Source organism: Mytilus galloprovincialis, chromosome 13 (genome assembly GCF_965363235.1).
Source record: "Mytilus galloprovincialis chromosome 13, xbMytGall1.hap1.1, whole genome shotgun sequence".
NCBI classification, from domain to species: Eukaryota; Metazoa; Mollusca; class Bivalvia; order Mytilida; family Mytilidae; genus Mytilus; species Mytilus galloprovincialis.
In genome coordinates this window covers 38,619,535-38,647,509 of record NC_134850.1, presented here as the reverse complement: position 1 = coordinate 38,647,509, position 27,975 = coordinate 38,619,535, and the positions used below count along the sequence as shown (strand labels likewise).

General features: G+C 31.0%; 1 protein-coding gene and 1 long non-coding RNA gene across 2 annotated transcripts; both read left to right on the top strand.

Annotated features, from left to right (window-relative positions):
- Positions 1 to 71: 71 nt before the first annotated feature.
- On the top strand, positions 72 to 15,723 carry LOC143057503 (uncharacterized). Its single transcript, XM_076230813.1, has 16 exons — positions 72 to 78; positions 345 to 518; positions 2,910 to 3,314; positions 4,080 to 4,230; positions 4,674 to 4,810; positions 5,205 to 5,293; positions 5,790 to 5,958; positions 6,923 to 7,034; positions 7,809 to 8,022; positions 8,394 to 8,585; positions 10,540 to 10,762; positions 11,268 to 11,574; positions 12,721 to 12,760; positions 13,410 to 13,439; positions 13,952 to 13,993; positions 14,717 to 15,723. Exons 1-16 carry the CDS (start codon positions 72 to 74, stop codon positions 15,269 to 15,271), a joined length of 2,847 nt encoding a protein of 948 aa, XP_076086928.1. The 3' UTR covers positions 15,272 to 15,723.
- A 4,082-nt stretch (positions 15,724 to 19,805) lies between these two features.
- Positions 19,806 to 25,988, top strand: LOC143057728 (uncharacterized). The gene is made up of 4 exons (XR_012972804.1): positions 19,806 to 20,071; positions 23,222 to 23,441; positions 24,389 to 24,525; positions 25,334 to 25,988. It is a non-coding gene; the product is annotated as an uncharacterized LOC143057728 (long non-coding RNA).
- Positions 25,989 to 27,975: the final 1,987 nt, after the last annotated feature.

The following is a 27,975-nucleotide window of genomic DNA, read 5'->3' as shown; positions in this document are numbered from 1 at the left end:
ATCAGTTGAAAAAGGCTTACCGCATCAGATGGACAAAAATACAGTGGACGTGGTCTTGTTAACATTTAATTATGAAATGTATATCAGCAAGGTATTTAATGAGCTTGATAATGAGCACAGATTAACAATGATAGTGATCACATTCATTCCTACATTTCTCTAATGAAAAAAATTGAAAGACCCTGCCCCTGTTTTGGGTATCTACCATTCAACAAATCAATTTGAAGACTTATGCATGCTTACATGATAGTCAATTGTTATGAAATTACATTTAACAGCAATAAAACAATTCAACCAATAATTAATTGATAAGATGATAATTTGAGCTAACATCTACATTTAAGGTGTTGTAGTACTGTTAGAGCCACCAGAAGTAGACAACCTAAATAATACTATCCTAGGAGAAGTCAGACCATTTAACGAATCAGTAGTTCCTGTTGATGCCATGGAGAGTACGGATCCTACAAGTATAGGATTCACTTTTACTATTAGTGAAGATAAGTCTGTAAAAAGATATGGTAAGTCACAGTGACAAATCTGATGGTTTGGCAGATCATTGGTCAAACAGGGATGTTATTTGCATGAAAACCATATTACTGAAGTACTTACTTAGTCCTTGTTATGCCTTTTGGCACATAGGGCAAGGACAAGTTGCCGCCACTCCTCTCTGTTTTCTGCTTTTTTCTCAATAGTTCCCCAGGTGTAACCTCTCTCTTTCATCTCTGTTTCTATTGTTCTACGCCATGTTGTTTTTGGTCGTCCTCTCTTCCTTTTTCCCTCTGGTGTCCATCTTAATGCAACTTTGGTCATATCTCCTTGTGATTTTCTTAGGACATGACCAAGCCATCTCCATCTTTTCTGTAGCAGAGTGGTTTCAATATCTTAGCTTTTTGTTTTCTTATGAAGATCTTCATTAGTTATTTTGTTTGGCCAGTATATCTTCATGATTCTACGTAGGCAGGTGTTATGAAAGCTGGATAACCTGTTAATGTCTTTTTCGGTCATTCTCCAGTATTCAGCTCCATAAAGTAAAACTGATGTTACACAGCTGTTATAGATTTTCAGTTTGGTCTATTAAGCATGTTTACTGTCATTATTTGTGTTTTCTTAGAGTTGATTTTCAAACCAATCATTCTGGCATTCTGTTCTAATCTCTCCGTTTTTTCTTTCATTTGATTTTCAGTATGGGATACTAATGCTAGATCATCTGCATAGTCTATATCCTCTAGGTTTGAAGTGAGTGTCCACCTTATTCCGTTGTTGGTATTTGACATTGTTGATTTCATCACCCAGTCGACTGCAATGATAAACAAGAGAGAGGACATCACACATCCTTGCCTCACTCCAGATTTTACCAAAAAACTAGTGTCTGGGTCAGAGTCTACAGTGCATTTAAAGTTGTCGTAGAAGGCTTTGATGAGTTGTGTTATTTTTTCAGGAATTCCATAGCTTTTTAAGATGGTCCATAATCCCTGTCTGTGTAAGCTGTCAAAAGCCTTTTCAAAATCTACAAAGTTGATGATTATTTTTCTTTGCCATTCTGCACATTGTTCAAGGATGTTTCTGAGGACAAATATGTGGTCTATACAGCTTAGTCCTTGTCTAAAACCTGCCTGTTCTTGTCGCAGTGTTCTGTCTATAGCTGTTTTAATTCTTGAAATTAGGATTTTGCAAAATACTTTACTAGGAATAGAGAGAAGAGAGAGAGAAGAGTGATATCTCTCCAGTTATTGCAATTAGTAAGATCACCTTTCTTTGGTATCCTTATGATGTCACCTTCGGACCAGTTGTCTGGTATGATGTTGTTCTCCCAAATTTCTTTAAAAACTGGGTAAAGGATATCTGATGTTTGCTTAGCATCAGCTTTAAAGAGTTCATCATTTAATTGGTCAATGCCTGGTGCCTTTCTATTCCTTAAACTTTTAAGTGCTCTCTGGATTTCTAGTTTGGTTGGCGCATAAAGATCTATATCTAATTCTAATGGTGTTTCTGTGATATCGATGCTAACTGTATTTTCTGGTTCTTTTCTATTGAGAACTTCTTGAAAATGTTCTTTCCATCTTTCCTTTTGTTCTTTTTCAGATGATAATGTGTTGTTTTGTTTGTCTTTAATTGGCATGCTCTTATTAGTTTTCTTGTTGCATAGCTGTTTTACAACCTGTCCATTTCTCTGGTTGGATGCAGCATTTTCTACTTCTTTTGCAAGGTCTTCTGTATACTTTCTTTTGTCAGTTTGTGTTGCTTTCTTCACTTTCTTATTGCATTCTGAGTATTCCTTCCTCAGCTTATCTTTTATTCTTTCTGAATAAGTCTGACAGAGTTTGTTGTTTATTTCTTTTCTTTCATCAATCAATTTCCATGTTCCTTGTGTAATCCATTCTTTATGTATTTGTCTTTTATAGCCAAGAACTTTTTCACTGGTTTCTTTGTATATTTCTTCTACTTTCAACCATTTGTTGTTTATCGATGCTGGTTCTGATGTTTCTTCTATTGTGTCTTCTAGGACCTGAAATCTGTTCTTTATCTGCAGGTTAAATTCTTGTTTTACTTTGGTGTCTTGCAGTTTATTTATATCAAAATTTCTTTTAATGGTTGTTGGTGAAGACATCTTTTACTGAAGTGCAAGACCAAAATCAGTAATCCATGTAGCTTAATTAAACCAATAAATTGAAATGGATGCAGGGTAAAAATCAATAAGATAATAATTTACCAACACTTGTACCAAAGATTGACTAATAGAGTCTTAATGTTACTATTCTACTATAGGCAGACATCCATACCCAATACCAGTAAATTTTACATTAAATTTAAAATACTTGAAATTAGACCAGTGTACCGGTGCAAACTTGACCTTAAATGTCAGCTTTTTATGTATATATATGAAATGAATCGCTCTACTTTTTGTTTAGATTTGTGTATTGGAACAGATGAAAATAAAGATGATATTTTTCCTTGTACCTGGGTTGGTTACAATGTATCAGGATCAGCTTCTATCAAAGATGGATATTTGTTACTTGATGGCATCAAAGTAAGTCGTCTGTCAGAGCTACAAACTGTATCTTCACAGCTGGCTGAAAACAAAACTAGCATTTTCCATATGGAACCAGGACGAACATTATTTCTGACCATGAGAGTTTGTAATGAAGCAGTACTCTGTACTAACAAGTCATTAGGAAGTATACTAATTACAAATGATAAAACTGTATTGAAGACCTCTGAACATGGGGAGTCCATTGAACTTGTACAGTCTATTGAAACAGGATCCAAAAGGAGAAAACGAAATACAAATATGATTGTAGTGAAGACTCCTGAAGGTAAATATACTATAAAATTAAAAATGCATGGGAACAGGGAACGTGTCAAAAAGACAACAACCTGACCAGAGAGCAGAAAACAGTTGAAGGTCACCAATGGGTTTTTAACACAAAAAAAATCCTGCACCTGTAAGTTGGCTTCAGCTAGCTGTGAAAGAAAAATGCATACTAGTTCAGCAAATATCAATGTCACACTAAACCTTAGTTCAATGAAATATTAATTTGTACTAGTTGTTTTAGGAATCTTTATAATACATAATTAAAATTTAAAACAAAATTGACATGCAAAAGAACGATAAACAACCTTTTTGCAGATTTTTTTTATTGATTTGCCAATAAGATATTCATGTTTCATTTTTATAAAATTTTATTAGTTGTGTGTAGTCTCAATTGCCATGCAAATGTCATTTTACCCTAGTCAATGTAAATTTTACGTGTCATTCCTTGAGAAGCATCACAATATTTGAACAAGTACATTTAACTGTAAATTTTCTGATTGTTCTTATTGTGTATGACTGCCAAACAAAACCATAGTAACAAAATAACACATGAACATAGAAGACACACCAGATAGCTTAAATGATAACTACATTTAGAGTAATTTCTACTTCTTGAATTTGTTTAAGAAAGAGATTATATTTTTACTACTTTAAAAAATCTTGTTTTTTTACAATAAATGTTTGAACTTGAAAACGATAACATCTTAAACTTTGTGTGTTCCCTAAGGTTTGAATTTTTAATTATATGTAAACATTTGATAAATAGGATTGGTAGAGGGACAGACCATTGTACTTCAGCCAATATCTGATGAAGATCTAACCACAGAATATGGGTCTGATTCCTCTCCTGATTTTCAACCTTATATAGTCAACCCTGCAACTACACAGGATATGGTTGAAAGAGTACTATACAAAAGGTATCACAGCTTGAACTATTGTACCTTATCAATTAGTTGTAGACATTAAAATATTCCATTCTCTATCTTATAGTACCACTGCCCATGCTTATCAATGTCTAATGTTGGTTGTTGTGATTTTAATAAGTTTTTAGGAAAAATAATTGATATTTGATTGACAGGTGCATTTATTCAGCAACCTTTTTATAGACCATCTTAAAATCTTAATTGGCCTTATTACATATTACCAAGATTGAAATAATGACCTATTTCCAAGGCTTATCACTTTCACTAGTTATATATCTAGAAAGTGTCCCATAGAGCCTGTTACACTATTTTGCCAATTTTGAATGGAAAATTTTAAGTAATCAAAATGATAAGCTGTCTTTTTCTTAACACACAGAATTGGTATATATCCTTAAAAATCCACATAACTAGGATATTTTATTTATATTTTTTTCCAGAATACATTCCATGGTAATGACATTTTCTGTGATACCAGTTGGTCACCTACCTTTGCCAGGACCAATGAATATTACATATCCTGATACTGTGGGCGAGAATAGAGACAACAGAACAGTTCTGGCTCATTGGAATACTTGTATGTCAATATCAAATATTCTTAAAATATTTCTGTTTGTATTTTCCTTTGCAATTTCCAACAAAGCTTATTCCTTTTTACTAACAAGATTCATATTGGTAAGTTTTACCCTGTGACACATTTCCTTCCACTCCATTGCAAGATTGAGGTATAAACTAAAGCAGTAGCTCACACTACATCTTCTTTTTTTTTATCATTAGTAAATGTTTATCATAAAAAAAATGTAAAGTGCATTAATATTTTACCTGAAGCTATTTCATGATATAGTAAAGTAAACTATCTTCAAAAAACTTAACTTTGCCAATTAAAACTAACCAATATGTGAAACATTTTAAGTCTACTGTCAATTGGTGCAAAATTTATGATAACTTCTGATATTTTGTTTGATGATTAGATCTACAGCAGTGGGAGTTGACAGGGAAGACCTGTGGTGAAACATCAGAATTAGAAGTTGATGATGGAGAAGGCACAAAGACAGTTCAGGTTATATTATTATCTGGACACTAAATTATTCATTAAACCTCCTGAAAACAAAGGAATCAATCAACCTCATCCTGACCAACTTTTTTATCCATTTTCATATTTCTCAAATTTGTAGAATAATTTATCATTTTATGCAAATGTTACCATGTAGAGAATTTGTATTTTGTTTTAATAATTTATTAAAAAAATAAACTTTAGGGGGACCAACCTGTGTAGTTTTGGTTTCAATGCTGAACATATTTAAAACAGCTTTGAACACATTAGAATAAATAAAGTTGATTTATAATTGCTCCCCCCCCCCCCCCCCCCTCCCAAAAAAAATGTTTAAAACACATACACAGTTTCAGTTATTGGCCACTGTCGGAAAAATCATTGATCTGTTCCTGTATTACTAGTATATCCAATCAAACAAGAATTTGTGTATGACATTTTGCTGATAATATAACATTCGAGGTAGTAATTTATATAATCAATGTGAAATACATTTATATTTTAGATTTGTAAAACATGGAGAGAAAAAGTAGATGGTATCAACCAAACTAATGAATCGGTTTCCTATTTCTCAGAAGAGACACAATTTGCTGTGTTTATTGTATCAAATAAGGTGTATAATTCTCCACCAACACTCATCAGTGACAGGTTTATTTCCATCAAAGAAGATGAAGGTATACAACTTGTGATAATGTGTATGGAAAGGGATGACGAAAGAAAGAAATTGATTAATTCCTATTTCTTCCAATACTTTGGTTTTGATGTTTGTAAAAAAAAAAAAACATTGTAAGGAGCTACAGTGAACTAGTCATTAATTTTTTAAAGAAGGAAAAATTTCTGCAATAAATGAGAGGGGTAGGAGAGGTCCTGATCCCGAAATCCCGGGCTTAAAAACAGAAAATCCTGAGGTCCTAATTTAAATAAATTTAAATCCCTACATCCCAAAATTCAAAAAAGAATTCCCCAATACCGAAAGGGTCAATCTCAAAACACCTGATCCTGGAGTCCCAATAAAGGTCCTATCCCCCCTCATAAATAATAAAAGCATATTATATATACTTAATATAGGTAAATGTTAAAAGATTTAAGTCTCAAAATTGGTGTCTGTTCTCTTAACTTTAGTTTGCCTCAACTAAATTTTATGAAACTTATAGACTATGCTTATTACCTAAAAACACAGATAAGTTTATCATTGGATGCCTCCAGTATAGAGTTTAATAATAATGTCCATTTATATTGGAAAAATTGCAGAACTTTTGTTTAACTCAACCAAATGTAATGAAACTTATATACAATACTAATTACCACATGATACAGATCAAATTCTAAATTGGGGGCGTCTCTTCTACTGTTCTTGAGTTATTCCCCTCTACAAACATAAAAAATGCTGAATTTTTCATTTTTAGTTGGCCTCTCCCAAATGTTGTAAGACTACTCAACAACACTCATTACCAGGAAACTCAGATAAAGTGCAAATTTGGGAAGCATCACTTTTACCGTTCTTTAGTAATGTCCCTTTATCACTTTATATGATATGCAGGCTGGGGCATTATCTGTGTCCCCTGTACACTCCCAATTTATTTCTCCTAAGACATATATTTAACCCTTGATGATGATGATTTTTTTACTATTTCTTAGGTACATTACAATACCAGTTGGAGGCTACAGATGAAGAAGGTGATGTGGTTGCATTCTATCTCAGCAGTCAAACAAACATTCTTGGAAAAACACTGCTTTTTAAAGATGGCATGTAAGTGACTCTTCCAATAATATATTACTGAAAGGTCAAAATTAAGGCGACAGAACTTCATGTATATAAAAATTTCATAATAAGATTAGGAATACAAATCATGGTAACAAGAAACTTGCAGGAGTGTCATGAACTCAACAAGGAGGGAGATGGGGTGCTTTGACAGGGTAGACATGGCTTGCTTTGCATGCATCACTCGCCATACAATTCCAAACTTATGTCAAAATGTCACAGAAATAGGACACAACTGATAAAATATCAGATTATAAGAATTTTCTCATATCTACAGCTCTAAGACTGAAAATATGTTGTTATTGAAACAATAAACATTCCAAAAATTGGTGATGGTGACCGTAAAAAGCCTCTTGTAATAGAACAGTAATGAATGAATAGCATATATCATATAAAGAAATACTGTTTGGATGCAGTATAGATTATCCCCTTGGGTTACAAGGTCATGTTTGAAAATTGCCTCAGGTCACCAGGTCATTTTTAAGTAAATTTTATAGTTATAAACTGATCTGATTGTTGATTTGAAAATTTGAAATGGTGTGACCATTTTTGTCCTTTTTAAAAGAGATGGCAGTTTGTACAGTACCATCCAAACACAACTGGAGACCAAGTACACCTTATCATTATGAAGTGAACTTTTAAAAATATATGCCTAATTGGGATTTTGAAACTCAGATTATGCAGTTTACAAGACACTGAAAAGCAATAGTACGAGCAGTGTATGGTGTCATTTTAACAATATTCTTGAATATTATTTTGTAGACTGCTGTATACACCATGTACAGATTGTTCAGGTGTTGAGACCTTAACAATCATCCTAACGGAAGTACAGACCAATGATGATATAGTTATACCTCCAGCCAGCAGTGAAACAACAATTGTCATTACCATAATAGATTCTAATGACCCACCAGAAATATTCCTTACCCAGTATGGTCAATCTATTTTATCATCAGATCCAACAGAACCAGTTTTGGTAAGAAAAAGATTTCCTGGGTGTTTTTTTAAGAAACCCTTATCATATTTCACCAAATGATTGTTTAAAAGACCAGGGTGTTAATACATTAATTATCATCAAGAATTACTTGAAATATCTTCTATAAAGCACTATCTTAAATGAATGATGACAGATTAATTTTAAGATAAAATGTGCAAGTGGAGCCCTGGTTGGCATGTCAGTTTTTGAGTTATATTTTGAAATTTTGCATTGAAAAAAGGTAAACACTAGATAGAAAAAATGTTTTCCTACATCAGTTAAACAAGAAGCCTCAGAACTTTTAAAATATAGTATTTAATGACCTTGATAATTTTATACTTAAAATTTTTTTTAAATACATTTATATGCAGGTATACTTAGAACAGAAGAGAATATTTAACAAGAATGAATGGACACATGATTTTACTGCTGTAATAGGAGCATTTGATGTGGAACAACAAGATCTTTTAATGAAAGTGTATCAACCAAGTTATGGGGCAGTGCTTTTCTTGCATGAAAAAACAACCATTCCGAATATTAATGATTGTGTAGAAAGTTTGAATGTAAGAACTTCTATGAAAATGGCTGGGGTGTAGAAATTATTCCTTAGCCAAATGCATATTTGAGAAAAAAACCTGATAATGATTATTCAGTGATATTTTTATTGCAGTCCTTACCTTAAAGTATATAACTCACTATTACCTTAATTTTCTTTTTGGAAAACTTCATTAATTAAAGAATAAATGCTACATTCATATAACATGGGGATATTTTATGGTGACTTGAATAACACCAGTATCACTCAGATTACAATTCTACCTTGACAGGTAAGTTTGTATTTAGCCTATAAAATACTTATTTAGCCTTGAGAATTGAAAGGTCAGTTTATCCCATTCATACAATAGAAGTTTACCTATAAGGGTCAGAATGGGGTTTACAGAATAGAAAATAAATGTAATAACAACAAAAAATAGAGAATAGAGAAAATGAACAACAAAATAAAGAATAGAGAATAATGCGGTGCAAAAGTATAAAGAATAAATGTGCAAAATAAAAAGGAAACTTAGGTAACTGTAATGCAATACCGATAAGATAATGATCAATGTGCATAATTGATAAATAATCTTGTAACAGAAAGACTATATAGTAAAATCATTTTCATGAAAATTTGCTTTACAGAATGAGAGTTATTTTTAAGGCCATTAAAAGAAAAATGCCCTAAAAATTTAAAGAATACAGATATTAAAAAACCCATGCAGGTCCTCATGTCATTTACATTGTCAAAATATAGGACACATCTAGTCAAACTGGTTTGACATAACTGACTGTTTCTTGCCCTAGATGTCTATTTCACAGTGACCTTATGTGTTTGTGCTAAGAGTACATTGTACTGTCAAATTCATTGATTTTCTGTTGGGACATGACCTACATTGTAAACATGCAAAATAGTGGCTTGAGATTTCAACTGATATCAGTATAATGAATTAAAATTTGGAATATTATATCCTGGTTGATGATGTTTTTTTTTGGGACCAAGATGTTTTCTTCATTCTTGTTCACATTATGATTATTTTAACCTTCAACATTGTTCAATGCACATTTAAAGATAGAAAAATTTCAGCTCTCATTTAAAATATTTTGCAACTTAATAATAATCTGTCAGATTTGGTGTAAACAAAAAACAAGACCCTGCAAGCATAGTCTATTTCTATAACAGTCAAGCAGATAGTTTTTTTTATATCTATAAAAAAAACTACCATGTGCAATTAAAAGGCCTAAAATAACCCTTAAAATTCAACATTAACAGATTTTTAACAATTAAATCAAGATGCACAAAGTTTTAAGTATTGGTCAGAATATAGGGTTCTTTTGTACTTTAACAATATCACAATAACAATAAAGTGACCTTAATTTTGGACAAGGTAAATGGCATGAAGCCAAATTTATCAACCTCTATTGTATGAATGGGAAACTGACCTTTCAATTCTCAAGGCTAAATAAGTATTTTATAGGCTAAATACAAACTTACCTGTCAAGGTAGAATTGTAATCTGAGTGATACCGGTGTTATTCAAGTCACCATAACATTTTTTACCATCTTTGAATAACAAAATTGATTTATTTAAGAAATATAACAAAAGCACCATCAATGATGTTGGCCACCCAATCAGATTTGATAAAAAAAAACCACTAGTTTTTCAATATGAATGGGAAAACATGCCACATTATTTATTTTTTATAAAATGTTTTCTTTTTTTGAAAGGGACCTTTAAGACACAGCCAAAAGGATTATAAATAATTGTGTATGGGTGAGGGCAACTACTCATAAAGGCCAAACTGTGTGGTTATGTATGCAAATAAAAATGCAATTGTATGGGTGATGGCCATAATCAAATGCCTTCCATCCTTATATTACTTTAGATGTATGATATTAAAACTGATTTGTATTGGGGGGGGGGGGGGGAAATATACAAGTCATTTTTTAGTCCACTGATGATTTTTATCATTTTATTTCCAGGTAGCCACTGAACCATGTGGTAATTTCAGTGAAATATTACCACATGACAAAGATGATATGTCCTGGATTTATTCCACATTGACCTACAAACAGGCAATGAATGTGTCTGGATATGATGTAGTTAAATTGTATGTCTCAGATCCTATGAATTCTTCATCAGCTGTAGTAACAATACAGTTTGTCATGATGGAATCACCTTGTCACAATGATGGATCTTGTCATCGTAAGTTGAATAAAATTCAGATACGTGTATTGATGGAAATAATGAAATATAATAAAGCGAAAACATAAGAAAGACCAATAACAGGGGTAACACCTATCTTGTTTGAAATATTATGTTTATCATAATGAGTAAAAATTGAATATTGCTTGACATCAACTAGATTTAATTTCAACTTAATAATTAACAATCAATCATTGTTGTTAGGTGAGAGGAAGTAGTAAACACCATCATTAACCCAATGAAAAGCAAATGGACATATCACACATTGCAGGATAGACCAAATAATAAATACATTTTGTTAATCCTTTCATTATATCAGACTCCATTCAGTAGGATACAAGAAATATCTCTGCATGCAGCGAATATATAACAGGTTACAACCTTAAGAAGTAGAAATGAAAGAATGATTAAAAAGAATTCCAGATACAAATGCATAAAGTGAAAAATAACTATGTAAAAACTGTCCATGTAATATCAATTAGATTGCCTTTTTTTGTTATTTCAGCAAAGAATGGCAGTAACTACCCCTGCACCAGTACTCGCAGAGCAGAAAGTTTTGACATGTATTATGACTGTGTTTGTTTACCTGGATATTCTGGTGTATACTGTGAAGAAAATATTGATGAATGTCTGAGTTCACCATGTCTGGAGCCATATGAATGTATTGATGGTGTAAACACGTATGATTGTCGATGTCCACCAGATGAGCCTAATTGTGCTTTCAAGATTTGGACCATCCCAGTGATAGTTCTAAGTTTGCTGATTATTATAATAATCATCATTGTCTTAGTTCATAGATATATGAAGAAAAGGTAATTTTTTTTAAATACGTAAATTTATTCGCTCAATGATAAATGATATATCATCTTTTATGTGTTTTAGACATTTTAAGTTGGTTTGAAGCAAATTTTAGTTCATGGTGAATCTAACATAGATTGTCATGCAGAATGAATGATTGATAACTTATTCTGGGGTCATTTTAGTTCTCTTTGTATGCCAGTTATATTTTCCTTTATGAGATGTTTTAAAAAAACATCATCTTATGCCTCGTCCACACGTACCTTTAATTCGAATTGAATTCGAATCAAATTCGCTAATCGCATTTACACACTCTTTTTTTTTAATTCGAATTGATTCGATTGGCTAATTCAAATTGATTCGATTGGCTAATTCGAATTAACTAATTCGCATTAGAAATATGTTTTTGTTAATCTGAATTAAAAGTTAACGCCGTTAGGACAGTAAAGCGAATTTGATGCTTATTCCAATTCGAATTAGAATTGATGTTAGGACGTTAAACGTTTCGAATGCGAATTAAACTGATTCGAATTAGTTAATGCGAATCGAATTAGAATTATGTGTGAACTTAGCATGAATATGCAACTACAAACTATGAAGTAAACAAAAACACTCTATAAATACCAATTTGTATAATTGATTGTTAGCAAGAGCACTTTAATTGAAGTAGGTTTTTGTTTTGTAGATGTCAAAGAATTAAAAAAAAAACTGATAGATAGATGTATGTTGTTTAAAATAATTGTCTCATTTCATTTGTATTTCAAAGAATTTTACAGCTTGTCTCTGCAAAAAAAAAAACTCAAAAAATAAGAATGGAAATATCTGAAGGGCTTTAAGTTGCAATAATTATCATTTCTTACTGACATAATCTTTTAAATGATAAACTTGCTAGCACATAACTAGTCTGACTAAAGCCAGCCACACTACCAATTTGCATTTGTGGTAAATTTCGTTAGTCATTCAGGTGCATGACAGTTAAGTTTGTAAATTCAAACATTTACATCTTAATGGGTACATAAGTCTAAATGAATAACTAAACTTTGTTTAACTCTATAGGAAATCACAAGATTTTACTATCTGAATTGTCTTTCATTACAATTGGTTATATTTGGTTTTTTTTTATTGATTTATCTATATTTTCTTTCTTTTATATTTACTAGATGGCAAAAGAAAGAAGACAAAGCAGACATTTGGAGTCAGGTAAAGATTAAAGCTGTTGTGTATAGACTGTTACATATGACATTCTGGAATTATGCAGATTATCACTTTGAGCAACTTGAGCAAATGGTTCTGCACTTTTCACAATCTGATGTGTTATTAGATAAAGAAAATTTATAATAAATGGGTACAAATGTGGTAACTTTGTCTGACTAAGATTATATGAAAAAATTAAATTACAAAATTCAAAATTTGTATGGATTTCTGTTCCAAGGTTTCATTCAAGTATATCCTTGTCTTCCACCATCTTTTAGGGGAGCATTCCAATAATATTTTATAATTTTTATGCTGTGTCATTTCTCTATAAGGTAAATAGCTCTTTTATAGTTATTTATATATATATATATATATATATGAGTCTGAAAGATTGTGTAACAATACCGATAAATAGATGGAAAACAGAACACTAAAAAGTGTTGAATATATATATATGTAGTATTCTGAATATAAATAATTTCATTCACATCTGAGCTAGAAAGCTGAATGATTTTCTAGGCAGTAAAAAATGTAAGAAAACATCCAGACAAGTAAAAAAAGTTATGTAAACTGAAAAGTGTGACAGATGGATAAAACTTATTTTCAGAATAGGTGAACATTAACAATCCTTAATCTGTGGATTTTTTGTTTTCAGGACTCTGAAGAATCTACGGATGAAACAATGGTAATAATAACTGATTTTGAATTAAAAGTTTATACTGTGGTATTCTAAATATACCTCTAAAACAACTTTAAAAAAGGACTACAAATTTAAAAATTACTTTATTTTGACATATTGCTTTGTGGTAATAAAAGTTTTTAGCACTACAATGTATTATCGTACTCTGAGTCAAAAATCTATCATGTGGAATTTTGAATTTAAAAACTGAGAATTGACTATCTGTAGGATACATTACATAAAACGTTGTTCTTGACTAACTTGATGAACAGGTTTAATAAATGTACTGGTTAATGGTGTCGATCCAAAGGATGTTCAACAGCAATCCATTCATCCATCATTATGAAGTGAAATGTTTTGAGTTTAAGGTTTTGACCATTATAACACCAAACATGGGTATTAAGAGTGTAACATTGGATTTAGTCCTATTGGAGATAATATTTTTGAAAATTGTTTCAAATGTTTTTGTTGAAGATGTTTAAATACTGTTAATTCAATTAATTACTTTTTTTTCCAAGGGCAAAGTCATTGATGATGATTTGGAATCAGCAGGTTTACATGTAGGTATTAATGCTCAATGTATTTATATAATTTTACATTAAGTAATTACACTTTTCCTGATTTTTCCATAAATTGAAGTTTGTGAGATTATTTCATGTTGTCATTGACCAAATAAAATAAGAATTTGGTAAGAAAAAAACTTCATTAAAGATGCCAGAGTTATAATGTTGAACTCCTGCACTGAATTTAGTCTACAAAAGCCTCATCAGTGGCACTTGAAAAAAAAGAGTTAATAAGGTGAAATAAAGTACAAAGTGGTAGAGTTGGGTCATGTAATCAACAAAAAAGAATATTGTATGTCATTAATAAAAACACAAATTTTTACCTTTTGGTTTAACTTCATTTCTGGCACAGTTCCAAGGGAAAAAATCGTAATATCATGTGCATTCAAAGCTATATTTCTCCTATAAGTTGTATTTTAATTGTCTTGTCAAATGATAAAAGCATCTATAGTTATAGCAAAATTCTAAATACAAGGATTAAATTACAATTCTGTTTTGTCATCTTTGTTGTTATTATAGCATACAACAATAGCTATTTGGCCATCAGAGTATTGAAAGGTCAGTTTATCCCACTCTCACAAGAGTTGATCATTTTGTCATCAATATGAAAATAGGTAGTATGTTTGCAAATGAGAAAACTATCTACCAGGGATCAAATGACAGACATTTTTGTCTTGGATAATGGTCTAAAATGTTAATTATATATATCTTTTAAAACAGCAAATTAACATTGAAGAGAACCAGGATGAAAGTAATGATTGGTGCGACCCTGTAAAGGCTTTAAATCCTGAAATAGGTCGACTAATAAACCCAACAAGAAGGAACAAGGTACATCCTGCTCCATCAAGCTTTGCAATGACTTCTTTCCCTACTGCCAAGCCCAATCATGAAGATGTAGTTGAAGAGGAAACTAAAAAGAACAGTGATATGAACTTTGGCCTTTCATATGACCTACCTGTGGGTCATATAACAATGAAACCTGTATCAAGACCACGCATGCCAGCATTTTCTGCCCCAGAAATCGTGTTTAAATTACAACATGAAGGTAACACAGAGAGCTCTGATTGTGAACAAAAATCAACAGCTGACACAGAAAGTAATCCTGAAAGTGATTCATCAACTCCAGAGAGGAAACCATTTCATCTGCAACCAATTCCTGCAAGTCAAAAAGGAGAAATGAAAAAGGGAAATCAGAAAAGGGGTATTTCAGCACACGATATGAATTACAGTAGATACAATGATCAGAAGCAACCAAAGAGAGACAATGATGCTTGACAGTTTTATGTGTGTTTTTAATTTTATATTAGAAAACTTTTTAATTTTTTTTATACATATAAATGATTTGTATTTTTTTTACTAATAAGTTAGTTTTAAAAAGTTTGCTTGTATCATCACTTTGGTTTAACTGTAAATCAATGTTGTTTATACCCTATGTCATTTAAAATTTCAATAAGATAAAGTCATTTTGAACTTTTTTTGCATACTGGAACTAACAGTGTCTGTCTGTCTGCATAAACTTAACATTTATCTTTTGACAAACTCAACAAATTTGTTTGTATTTTCAAAAACTCTTTTCTTGAATTTACACAGACTGATATTGAGATATTTTTTAGTAAAAATGTTATTTAGTGACTAATGCTTTGAAAAGTTTCCACTGGTATATTTTCTCTATAAATACTTATTCAAATATTTGTATTTTTATACTTTATTAAAGTAATTATAATCACTTTTTAATAATTTCATTTGCTTACAAAAGTTTTCACTTTACAGAGGCATATGCTTCAAGCCTTCAAGATGCTTTAAAATTATTGAAAAAGTGAGGCAGTGTCTACAATGTATGTGCACATTTGTGTGTTAATTGGTATAGCAGTGAGAGTGTGACCTTTAATCTTCTTGTTCAAGTTGTCATCCTGTTGGCAGCTGTTGTGCAGGTTTTTTTTGTGTATTTTTCTTTGATGACACATGGTCTAGATATGCAAAAGGAGGTTTGTGCTCGCATACACATAAAACTTCTTTAAATCCTACTATAGTTTGTGCCTTTACCAAATATGACTATCTGGTAAATGATGGGTTTTGTTTGTATCTTTGGGGTATATCTTCTTCTTTGACACTACTGAACCAATTCCAACCAAACTTAAGCTGAATGATCCTTAGGGTATCTAGCATCAAGTTAGTTTTTTTTTTTTCTGTTTAATCAAAAAAAACATGGCCACCATAGTTAAAAATAGAAGATGGGGTAAAATGCAGTTTTTGGCTTATAGCTCAAAATCAAAGCATTTAGAGCAAATCTGACATGAGTTAAAAGTGTTCTTTAGGTCAAGGTCTATCAGCCCTGCTTTTTCAGATGAATCTAATAACCCATTGTTGGGTTGCTGCCACTAAATTGTATATTTTAAAGAAATTTTGCTGTTTTTGGTTATTACCATGAATATTATTAATGATAAAGATATAAACTTAACCGCAAAAATGTCCAGCAAAGAAAGATCTACAAATAAGTTCATTTGACCAATATTGTCAATTTGACCCCTTGAGAAATGAAGCAGATATGAAGGATTGAAAGGGTTAATCTAAAATAGGTATTGACCTGCTTTTAAAGGTCTTTGTGTCCATCATAATTTATGTGTACAAACCTTTCATTTAATAGATATAGGAAGATGTGGTGTGAGTGCCAATGAGACAACTCTCCATCCAAATAACAACTTAAAAGAGGTAAACCATTATAGGTCAATGTACGGCCTTCAACACGGAGCCTTGGCTCACACAGAACAACAAGCTATAAAGGGCTCACAATTACTAGTGTAAAACCATTCAAATGGGAAAACCAACGGTCTAATCTATATTAAATAAAAAACGAGAAACATGTATAAATTACATAAACAAACGACAACTACTGTACATCAGATTCCTGACTTGGGACAGGTGCAAACATTTGCAGCGTGACTAAACGTTTTAATGGATCCAAACCTTCTTCCTTTTTCTGACACAATAGCATAACATCACAACATAGAAAAACACACGGTAAAATATCAATTGGCAGACTTAACTCAATCAAAAAACGTACATTACTACACTATAAACAAATAAATTCGATCTGCGATATCTGAATGCAAATGCACAGTTAATTAAATATTAGGGACAAACATTCAAGGCCAAAAAGCAAACAAACAAGTCCAAACAAAGCCATGCCAAGACACAACTGCGAAATATTTAACCCATCGAAAATATTCACTTTAGAAAAAAAAACGGTTTAAAAAAAAAAAATACAAGTAAATCTTGAAGTTTATACAAATGTAGTAAGAAGAAGTGAAACTTAGAATATATTCCAAATAATCAAAGCTGGTATGTAGATAAGATCCATATAAATATAAAATAACAAAAACGCATTATAAACATTATCAACAGGTCGAATTAACAAGAAAATACGATGTGAGAGTACTCGCAGTTACTGACAGCTAGTTAGAAGCCAAAAACAATTAATAATAAAAAAATCATGCTTCAGAGACTAAAATCAACTAAAACACATCCCAGGATTTTAGTATTTTAACATTAAGTTTATATATTAAATTTAACTTTTTAAAGATAAAGTAAGTTCATAAAGCAAACTTTATGTCGACACATTTAAATATAGAATGATTATTTTTAATAGGAAAGGGTGTGTTTTATGTTCAGACTTAGAAATTTCTGTGATGTATCGCACCATTGTCACCATTTGAATGCATCATCCTGTAAAGTTCATATGTGCAGACATGACAAAAGCTATCTATAGAGCAACGTCCCTATTGAACTGAAGTCTACAGGTTTCAACTCTGGAGTTCCCAGTAAAGACATCTTTTTCGCATACACACATTTGAGGTATACAATTGCAACATTTAAAATAAAACAAAAGTTGAAAATATGTAGGAAATCTTGATAGATTCTCGTCCGTTCATATATTCTGAACTTCTAAGATATGAAATAAAGTCCATAGACACATTGGAAAAATTGCAATTTTAAAGCTACGATTGTCTATGTTGTTTCTTAAACAGACAGTTGCCCTTCATACAACTCAAGACACTTAATTCCACTATTGCCCATGAAAAACAATACATTTAAAAAAATAACATAACCAGTGATTTTAAGCCATGCATGTTCCCCTAAAAAAACACAGTACTTATAGTTTATATTAAAAAAAAACATGACGAAAACTCAGTGAGACGCTTTGCATCTCAGCATCCTAGCGCCAAAATAAGTATGAATAAACTATACACTTGACGCACACTACCATTTGTTTGTTGTTTTTTTTTTTTTTGTATATTCCAATTATACAGACTGTCCGCCATGCCAATAGTGATGAAAATGGCATAAAAAAATCAGTCATAGTTTATTTCAGACGTAAACACCAATCAATAGTTTACTAAACCAAAAATTTCTAACTGGAATTTTAATTTGACGAAAGCAGTTTTTTGCTTCTCAACCATGTTCCAATATTTGTCATTATTACTGAATATTGGTCGCTAGACATGAAGCAGCTTCATTAAATAAAAATTCATCTTGGATTACTAGAACAATACTTAATTTTATAATGGAACATATTTAGAAGGTTAGTAAACTATGTAAATAGTACTTGAAAAAGAAGTATAGTAAAATCGCTAAAATGCTGAACTCAGAGGACAATTCAAAATGGAAAGTCCCTAATCGAAAGACAAAATCAACAGCTCAAACACATTAAACGAATGGATAACAACTGTCATATATCTGACTTAGTTGAGGCATTTTATAATGTAGAAAAAAGCATATATGAAGGATCGGGAGGGTAGAGCAAAATAGGTAGGGCCTGCTTTTAAGTCTTCGTGTCCATAACAATTTATGTATAAACAATATATTTTAAAAAATGATGGTCAACATCACTATTAAAGAAATAACATAACCAGTGATTTAAGCAATAATTGTTTTCCTTAAAGACACAGTACTTATAGTTTACATTCATAACAATGATAACTATATTTATAGACAACTGAAATACGAGCAACCAAATAAGTCATTTATTTTCATAATAAGATTTCTATTTAAATTAGTGGTCGTGCATTAGTTTACAATTTTTAAATACATTGAAAAAAAAATCATTTAATTTAACTGTATGCTTTAAACAATTTGTCCGCCTCTATTTTTGTGCCGATTATGAGTGTTTAAAACAGAAAATGTGTATTATGCAATTTAGAGACTATCGGTGATGGATACCATTACAATTTTTATTGTTTATCTTTTAGTGACTTTAGAATTTAAAATATATTACATTTTAATCATAGGAATAGGCCTTACACTATGAAGTTTTATGATTCAATGAATTCCAAAATATGTTCAAAACTGAATGAGATTATTATTGATGTAATTGTATTGGGATCTGTGTGATAATCTCTTTACCTCTGTGATTTGGTTTGTGAGATTAAAAATATATAAAATTAAAAAAAAAAACACTCTAAAAAAAAAAGTTATAAGACAGAAATTTTCGGTGAATTTGCTTTCACAAATTCCAAACGAAGGTAAATAGCTTTAAATTACTTTAATGATATTAGTTATCCCGTTGAACATGTTAAAGGCAATTTATATCGTTCATTACACAAATTTTCCACAAAATTATGATTGTTTATATTTACATTAAATGATTCAATTTAAGTTCATTGTACTTAAACATTCACAACTTAAAACTTGGAAGATACTTCTACTTAATATGGTTAAATACATGTACTTAAAATAACTAGACAATTGCGTTTCCTTTAATGAATCGTGCTTAGGGGAACCTTAGGGATTAAAATTTTGTCACTTATTGAAGAATTATAGTTTTTGTATCCAAAAATAATTTCCCCCGAGATTTGATTATAATTATTTATTCATTATATTATTGATTTAATCTTCTTTTTGTATTTTAATTAACCTTGAGCATTTTATTTCATTTTAAGTATATAAATTTCTCTTTATTATCACGTGATACATGTAAACACTTGATGAGGATGGACTAAATATTTACTAATGTCAAATAAGTCAAGATGGATTCTTTGATGAATGTCATTTTTATTGCCAGTTTAATTCATTTAAATTGTAAGTATTTTCTTACTTGATTGATATACAATTTCATTCAAAGAAAGCTAAATAAAAACTTTTAAAAAATTCATCAAGTTGTGATTCACAAAATTTTTGTTAAGTGAAAATGTTGTACATGTATCAGCGTCAATGAGACAGTAATCAAACAATACGAAAATACCTCTAGAGGGCGATGGAATGTATACAAAACATTATAAAAGTTTTCTTGAGCAACTTTGATTTTTTTTTCACATTAAGTAGTTTTCATTTTTTTCCATCATTTTTCACATGCCTAAAAGAGGTACACATAATATTTTAACGTTTTGATAGATTTTTTTTAAATTTCTATTATCTATTTCGAAGTAAATATAAATATAATGGTAGCATTTATTGTGAAAATTGTCAATGAGTTCCCTTTTCCAACTTTTCCTTAATTTTTTACATGCCCGAAAAAGGTAAACAAATGTTTTAATGTTTTGATGGGGTTTTTTTCTTATTTTTCTATTATCTATTTCGAAGTAAATATAAATATAATAGTAGCATTTATTGTGAAAATTGTCAAAGATTCCCCTTTTCAAAAGATTCTTTGTACACTAGAAGAATATTTAAAAAAATGTGCTTATTAGATAGGAAACATTTCTCTAATATTTCGGATAATCTAACAAACAGTGAAAAATCATTTGCCATGTCAGAAACCAAACATTTATTGTTACTTTCAATGTTTGTACCCCAAAATGAAAACAGATAAAACTCCGTTGGTGAAATGCAATTTAAAGACTGTGATAACTAAATGCAAGGTTATTTTTTAGCTATTAACCAGATATGTCTGTAGTTTTAAGACGGATACTTAATAAAATTTTAACCGTTTGCTGCAATTACCATAACAATATATGAGATATTATTGTGGATCACACAACTTGACACAAAAGACTTATTCGTGTATTTATCTATACATGTCCCCGGATAACATACAACAAAAGTCTATTTAAAAACATGCTCTGCCTGTTATTGACGTCTTTGCACTAAACTCATTGGATGTTGCATGTGTACTGATTGATATTTTAGTCTTAGATATATGAATGTTTTGTTCGTTGTTATTGATTTTGAGTACTGACAGATCTGTACTTAGTATTTTTGCTGTTGTGGGGATGTATGAATATTCTGCTATGCACGATCAATGATTGTGTTGGTTGTTTTTCTGCTTTGTATCAATCTGATGAGTAAAGTCCTTTCGTTGTGATTTTTATAGTTAGTTCTTATGTTGTACTGTTAAACCAACGTCCCCGATAAGGTGCTAGCAAACTCCACCCCATTTTGTATGTGCCTGACCAAATACAGAAGCCTGTAATGTATTTGTCGTTTGTTGCTGTAAGTCATGTTTGTTTTCTGTTCATTGTTTTGTACGTAAATCAATTTTTACAATTTGAAAGTTCTGATAATCCTCTGTTATGACAAGCCGTTCTCGTCTTTTTTTTGTAATTATTTTATTTTTGATGATGAAACATGTGAAATTACATACTACAGTATTCGATACACATTTTAAAAATAAAGTAATACTTGATAAATCAATTAAGTCATATGGATATAATAAGATATATATATAAATATTACAAAAAGATTTTGTTAATTAATCAAATAAATTAAATAAAAGCTGCTTCTAACATATGCCATTTCTGATCTTCCGTTCTCGTCTTAACTATGTTTTAATAATCCATTTTTTGAACTAATACACACTGAAATGAATACAAAAAGTAAAACACTCACAGAGAATTGCAAATTACACACTGATTTTTTTTAGATTTCTGTGTATGATTGTACATTTTTGAATCTCAGTGTTTGGAACATTGTTTTTTGACGACAAGAACAGATTGCCATACTCTGTCCAACAGTTCACACCCTTCAAAGAGGTTCGATAAGTTTGAGATATTTAATAACCAAAAAAGTAAAACCAGTTATAGTTTCGAACTATTTCAGAACCAGCTTGGAAAGATTATCAAACCTGCTGGAAACTGAAATCAACAAATACGCCCTTATTCATCACTTCTGTGTTGACTTGAGTTATCATTGATATATTCATAATCATAAATTAACTGTTAACAAAACTTTGAAATACTAAGGCTTTTCTTCCTATGGAATAGATTACCTTAGCTGTATTTGTCAAAACTTTTAGGAATTTATGGTCCTCAATGCTCTTCAACTTCGTACTTTAATTGGCCTTTTTAACATTTTTGATTCGAGCGTCACTGATTAGTCTTTTTTTTTTAAGACGAAAGGCACGTCTGGCTTAAATATAAAATTTCAATCCTGGTATTCATGATAAGTTTATTGTTACGAGACCAGTTATAAAGTAGAAATTATGAAAATTACAGGCATATCATAATGCATTTTAATTGTTGCCTTGCACTGATAACAGTTAACGTTTCTTTAAAGATTTTATTTAACACCGATTTTCAAATTTTCAAAATGGTGATTTACCCTGTACATTTGTAAGGGAGGGGCGAAAGATACCAAAGGGACAGTCAAAATCATAGATCTCAATAAACTGACAACGACATGGCTAAAAAAGAAAGAGACAAACAGACAAATACTAGTACAAAAGACACAACATAGAAAACTAAAGACTAAGCAACACGAACCCCACCAAAAACTTGGATGATCTCAGGTGCTCCGCATGGGTAAGCAGATCCTGCTCTACATGTGGCATCCGTCGTGTTGTTTATGTGATAACAAATTTGGTCACTTGTAAATGGTGTTTTTATAGCGCAAACCAAAAATTATGACTTTCTTAAAATTCACGAGTATAAAATTGTCACAGAAGCTCAGTTTGTTTAATGATATGATATGTGTGATATTGACAAGTTTTACGGATTTTGAGCATTTGATACCAGTTTCTGTGTCATTCCGATTCATATATGGCAGAACAGCTATATTCTAGTATCTAATTTCTTTTTAATGATCGACGTGTATTGTCTATTTGATGTAGTTCTTTGCACATTTATTAATAAATCAAGGCTCGCGAGTATTGCATAAGTGTCAAACCAAATTACTGTATAAATGATTAAATATTACGTGTTTCAATATGGTGTACGAAGTGCATGAAGTTAGGACATATTGTCGTAGACTTTTTTAAGATTATTTGAATACGATTATCTGTAATTTTATTTTTAGTTGTTTTTGGATTACCACCCCCTCTACCAAACCTTGTTCCTGAGGCTTGTAACCTAACAGTTTGGCATGGGCATTCAGATGTAACATCACAGCGAATTGTCGTATTGGAAGGCGATACTATTAATTTGGTATGCGACGCCAGGTGTACAAATGACCATTACACACCAGTTCTAAAATGGATAAACCCAAAGTACAGACTTGTGTGGGATATTCCTGGCAGGTAATCTTATATATCACTTTCAGTGATGTATGTGTTCATGGCTTTTTCAACGACGGATATATTATATTTGTAGTCTGATGATTTTAAGTCTTAACAGTAATGTTTGCTTTTTAAACTCATTATGTCTGCACACCGTACCGTTTTGTTTATAGCCAATATCTATGATTGGTGAGGTAGTAAATTGAAAGTTTGTTTAGTATCTGACATTTTTCATGACAGTGACAGAGATATAAGTTTTGAATCTAGGATTTCAATGGTGAAGGACTGTGGTACCTTTTATTGTCACATTTCTATTTATGATTAGCTCAGTCTCGAGCTATGTGGGTTATTTGCCGTTGGTAAGGATCTTTGCAACCTCGATCTATCTGAATTTCTAAACTGTAATTTTAGAATTTAGTGGACGTAATACATTCATATTTAACCCCGGCTATATAGAATTATCGTTGAAATTGTTTTGATTGTAATCATATTTCTAATCACAGATTTTTAAATTTATGTTTTTCAAACCTTACCAGACATATTGTTATAACTTCAATTTTGTTATATGAATTCTGACATAGGATTTGTGTTATATTCCATTTGATTTTTGTCAGCTTGAGTAATATTTCTCAAAAATATTAGTTCAGTAATTGATACTTTAACCAACCACAAAATCAAAACCTTTATAATAAAAGAAATCGTACTGCTTCTGATGGATGAGCACTCGTTTTAGCTTTTATCTTAAAACACAAGTTCGGTACCACAAGTTGTTGATTTGAGGTCCACAGTACTGATCACCTGTTAGTCATGCTTTTCATGTTTTAAATTAAATATTGTGTCCGTCACAGTACTTAAATTAACTGCGTAATTGTACGAACGGTTAAAACTAATGTTGCAACTTTCTCCGGATGTGCCGATAAAACTTTGTGTTTATTACGGATATCATTGAAAACATGTGAATTTTATAGATTGTTCACAGCACCAATGAACAGCCATCGTTTACAGACACTATATATACAGGATATATCAGTAGAAGACACTGGGGTGTATAAATGTCAAGGTTGGGTTGGTCACTGGACAGAAACATTTGTCCAAATTGCTATTGGTTTGTATACTTAAACAATTTAGTCCTTAAATTGAATAAAGTTAAATAAGTGAGGTTGAATTATTTACCACAGCATAAAAAAAACACCATTAACAAAAGAAAAACTTCAGTAAAGATCAGTCATGAACAATTCAAAACATATTTTAATGGTGTTTCCAAGCTTCCAAGTAGACGCCGGGGTCTATAACGTTCTGGTGCAAAAAGAGTACTATGCTCACCATACATGATTTCGTCTTTTGTATTGTGATTCAAGTCCGTTCTTTTGTATATATCCGTTTACGTAAAGTGCAATAATGGGAATAAAAAAAAATGATATATTTTATAATATACAATTTAACCTTTCAAAATAGAACATGAAGTATTTCAGTAAATATCAATACGACCTCAACCCGTAGAATCCATGTATATGGGAAAAATGGAAACCGGAAAAGTGTGAAAGTAACAACATCACATTTTGCTTGTTACCTAGATATATCTTGTTATTCCGTTTATGACATGAATATCAATTATATAGTAATTTTGATAAATTTCCTGATGACAAAACTTTTCGAAAAACTAAGGATTTTCTTATCCCAGGAAGAGATAACCTCAGCCGTATTTGGCACAACCTTTTGGAATTTCGGGTTCTCAATGCTCTTCAACTTTGTACTTGTTTGGCTTTATAACTATTTTGATCTGAGCGTCACTGATGAGTCTTATGTAGACGAAACACACGTCTGGCGTATTAGCTTATAATCCTGGTACCTTTGATAACTATGATACACTATATTTGCCTGCAATGTATAATCTTATTTGTTTTTGTTTATAGATGCGATAGACGTAAATGAATAAGATACGAAGATGTTGGATGTCAACAAAGAAAAACAATCTTTATATGTGCAATGTTTTTTCCCTACATGACACTAAATAAGTCTTCAGACTTTGATGTGATGATAAGACAAGTGCTTAAAATGTTTTGTTCAATGTGTAGAATGTGGATTTATTATTGTATATATGTTTATTAATTATGTGTCCATATGAAATGTGATTTACAAATTTTAAATTGTTTGAAATACTAAACATGATTAAGTCAGTAATAGTTAAAATTTTCCTTGCTTATAATAGATTGGTTCATAGTGTGTATAATTTCTGCAGAGTAAAGCTAGAAGTCCACCGATAAACTTGCAAATTTGGCACATTGTATCTATTACATATAGGTCATTGTTTGGCCTATAATGATAAGTATTGTAACTGATACCATTAAGTGAGTTGTAAATGGGTCGAGAACAGGAAGCAAAACTTAACAACATTCCCAATAAACTAGTTTTGTGATATTTTACTACTGTCACTATATATATGCTTTCTTTATGATCATCATATAATGTATTTTTATGATTATTGATAATCAGCTTATACTCATGTGAACATTTTTTTGTGTACATACATGTATATGCTCAAATATATGTAAATAGTTATCAAAGGTACCAGGATTATAATTTAATACGCCAGACGCGCGTTTCGTCTACATAAGACTCATCAGTGACGCTTAGATCAAAATACTATTAATTCAGAAATTATTGCGTGCATTTATTATTGCGATTTTGTCATTTTAGACTAGAACGAGATTTTATTTTTTGCGATATGAAGAAAAATTCTGTTTAATTCAGATTTATGTTTTTAAAAAATGCGAGTTCAAATCATTGCTATTGTAACTCAATCGCATTTTTCGCATTAATAAAACCATCGCAATAATTTCTGAACTGACAGTAGTTATAAAGCCAAACAAGTACAAAGTTGAAGAGCATTGAGGACCAAAATTCCAAAAAGTGGTGTCAAATTCGGCTAAGGTAATCTATTCCTGGGATTAGAAAATCCTTAGTTTTTGTAAACAGGAAATGTGTAAAAATGACCATACACTTGATATTCTTGTCAACACCGAAGTGCTGACTGCTGGACTGGTGATACCCTCGGGAATGAAACGTCCACCAGCAGAGGCATGTAATATTGTTATTATAATGCTTACAAGAGAAGATTTCATAAGTTGGTAGAATTTAGGTCTGAACCTTTTTGATACATTAATTACATGAATAGATATGAACCCAAATAACCCTGACTTGTGGCAAAATGGCCGATTTGATTTGAGGTAAAAAAAAGAGGGCAAGTATTTGCGTTCCGTGAGCGTCACCCGTTTCACGTTTTCCTAATAAAAGAACATAGATTAGAATAAATACAGGGATTCACGTGAGTTTCACGTCATGTAACATGGGACGAAACCTTATCAATTCCTTGTAAAAAATCTTCAGTGACGCAATTTTTATATGTGCAATGTTTTTTTCCCTACATGACACTAAATAAGTCTTCAGAATTTGATGTGATGATAAGACAAGTGTTGAAAATGTTTTGTTCAATGTGTAAAATGTGAATTTATTATTGTATATAACTAACTAACTAACTAATTTTATTCAGTATTAAATCCAGTACAAAAGGATCATCGCTGAAACACAAAAACACATATAAAAAAACATATACAAAACAAAAATAAACATAACAGACAACAATTTTGACACTTATAACAAGCAAGAGACAAAACTCACATTTCAATATTATGCAATTATTCCCACTGATGAATGTCTAATCAAAATACATTTGTCTATATATATAAGAAATCTGGTGAGAACATCAGTCTCCGAACAGTTCATTAAATATTTGAATTTATCAAAATTATCTAAATTGCAAAAACATGGTATAATATTAACAATGTCATCATAAAACTTTTCCCTCTCCTCGTGATAGAGGTTGCATTCACATATGAAATGAAACTCATCTTCAATTTTGTTATCAATACAATGTGTACATATTCTTTGATCCAAAGGCGTTTTATTATATCTGCCTTTTTCAATGTGTAAATTGTGGTTAGAAATTCTTAATTTACATAATTGTCTAACATATTGTTTTGGGATATTTAACTTTGTATAAGTCTCAGGTTTATATTCCTCTTTTAACTTGTAATATGTGCGTAGTTTGTTTTGCTTTTCACCTGACAAACATGAGAAAAAATAATTTCCATATCTTTCTTGTAATATCTTTTTCACTGCAGATATGAGTTTTCCTTCTGACATAGTTCCTTTATTATTCCAAACATGGTCAAAATTAATTAATTTTAGAAACTTAAAAATGTGTTTATTGAAGGTAAATGGAAAGGTACAATCAACTTCTTCGATTGACTTATATGCTAATTTTGAAAAATTCAAAAGAGGGTCTTTATACAAATATAGCCAGTATTTAAGAGATTGCAAAATAACAAATATAGAGATTGGATAACGACCAAGTTCTGCCATACTGGCAATATTAGGAGCATATTTAGTGGCACCAAGTACATATTTACAATATCGAATGTGAACCTTTTCAGGAGCAAAATTTAAAAAAGTTTTTTCTAAATCATCATTTGAACCTTGTGTTAATCTTTTGTCC

What these genes read in the sequence shown, in the direction of transcription:
- LOC143057503 (XM_076230813.1), top strand. An exon ending in CAATGATGGATCTTGTCATC is followed by an intron (nt 10,763 to 11,267) that starts GTAAGTTGAATA and finishes TTGTTATTTCAG; the next exon opens with CAAAGAATGGCAGTAACTAC. An exon ending in AAGCAGACATTTGGAGTCAG is followed by an intron (nt 12,761 to 13,409) that starts GTAAAGATTAAA and finishes TTTTGTTTTCAG; the next exon opens with GACTCTGAAGAATCTACGGA.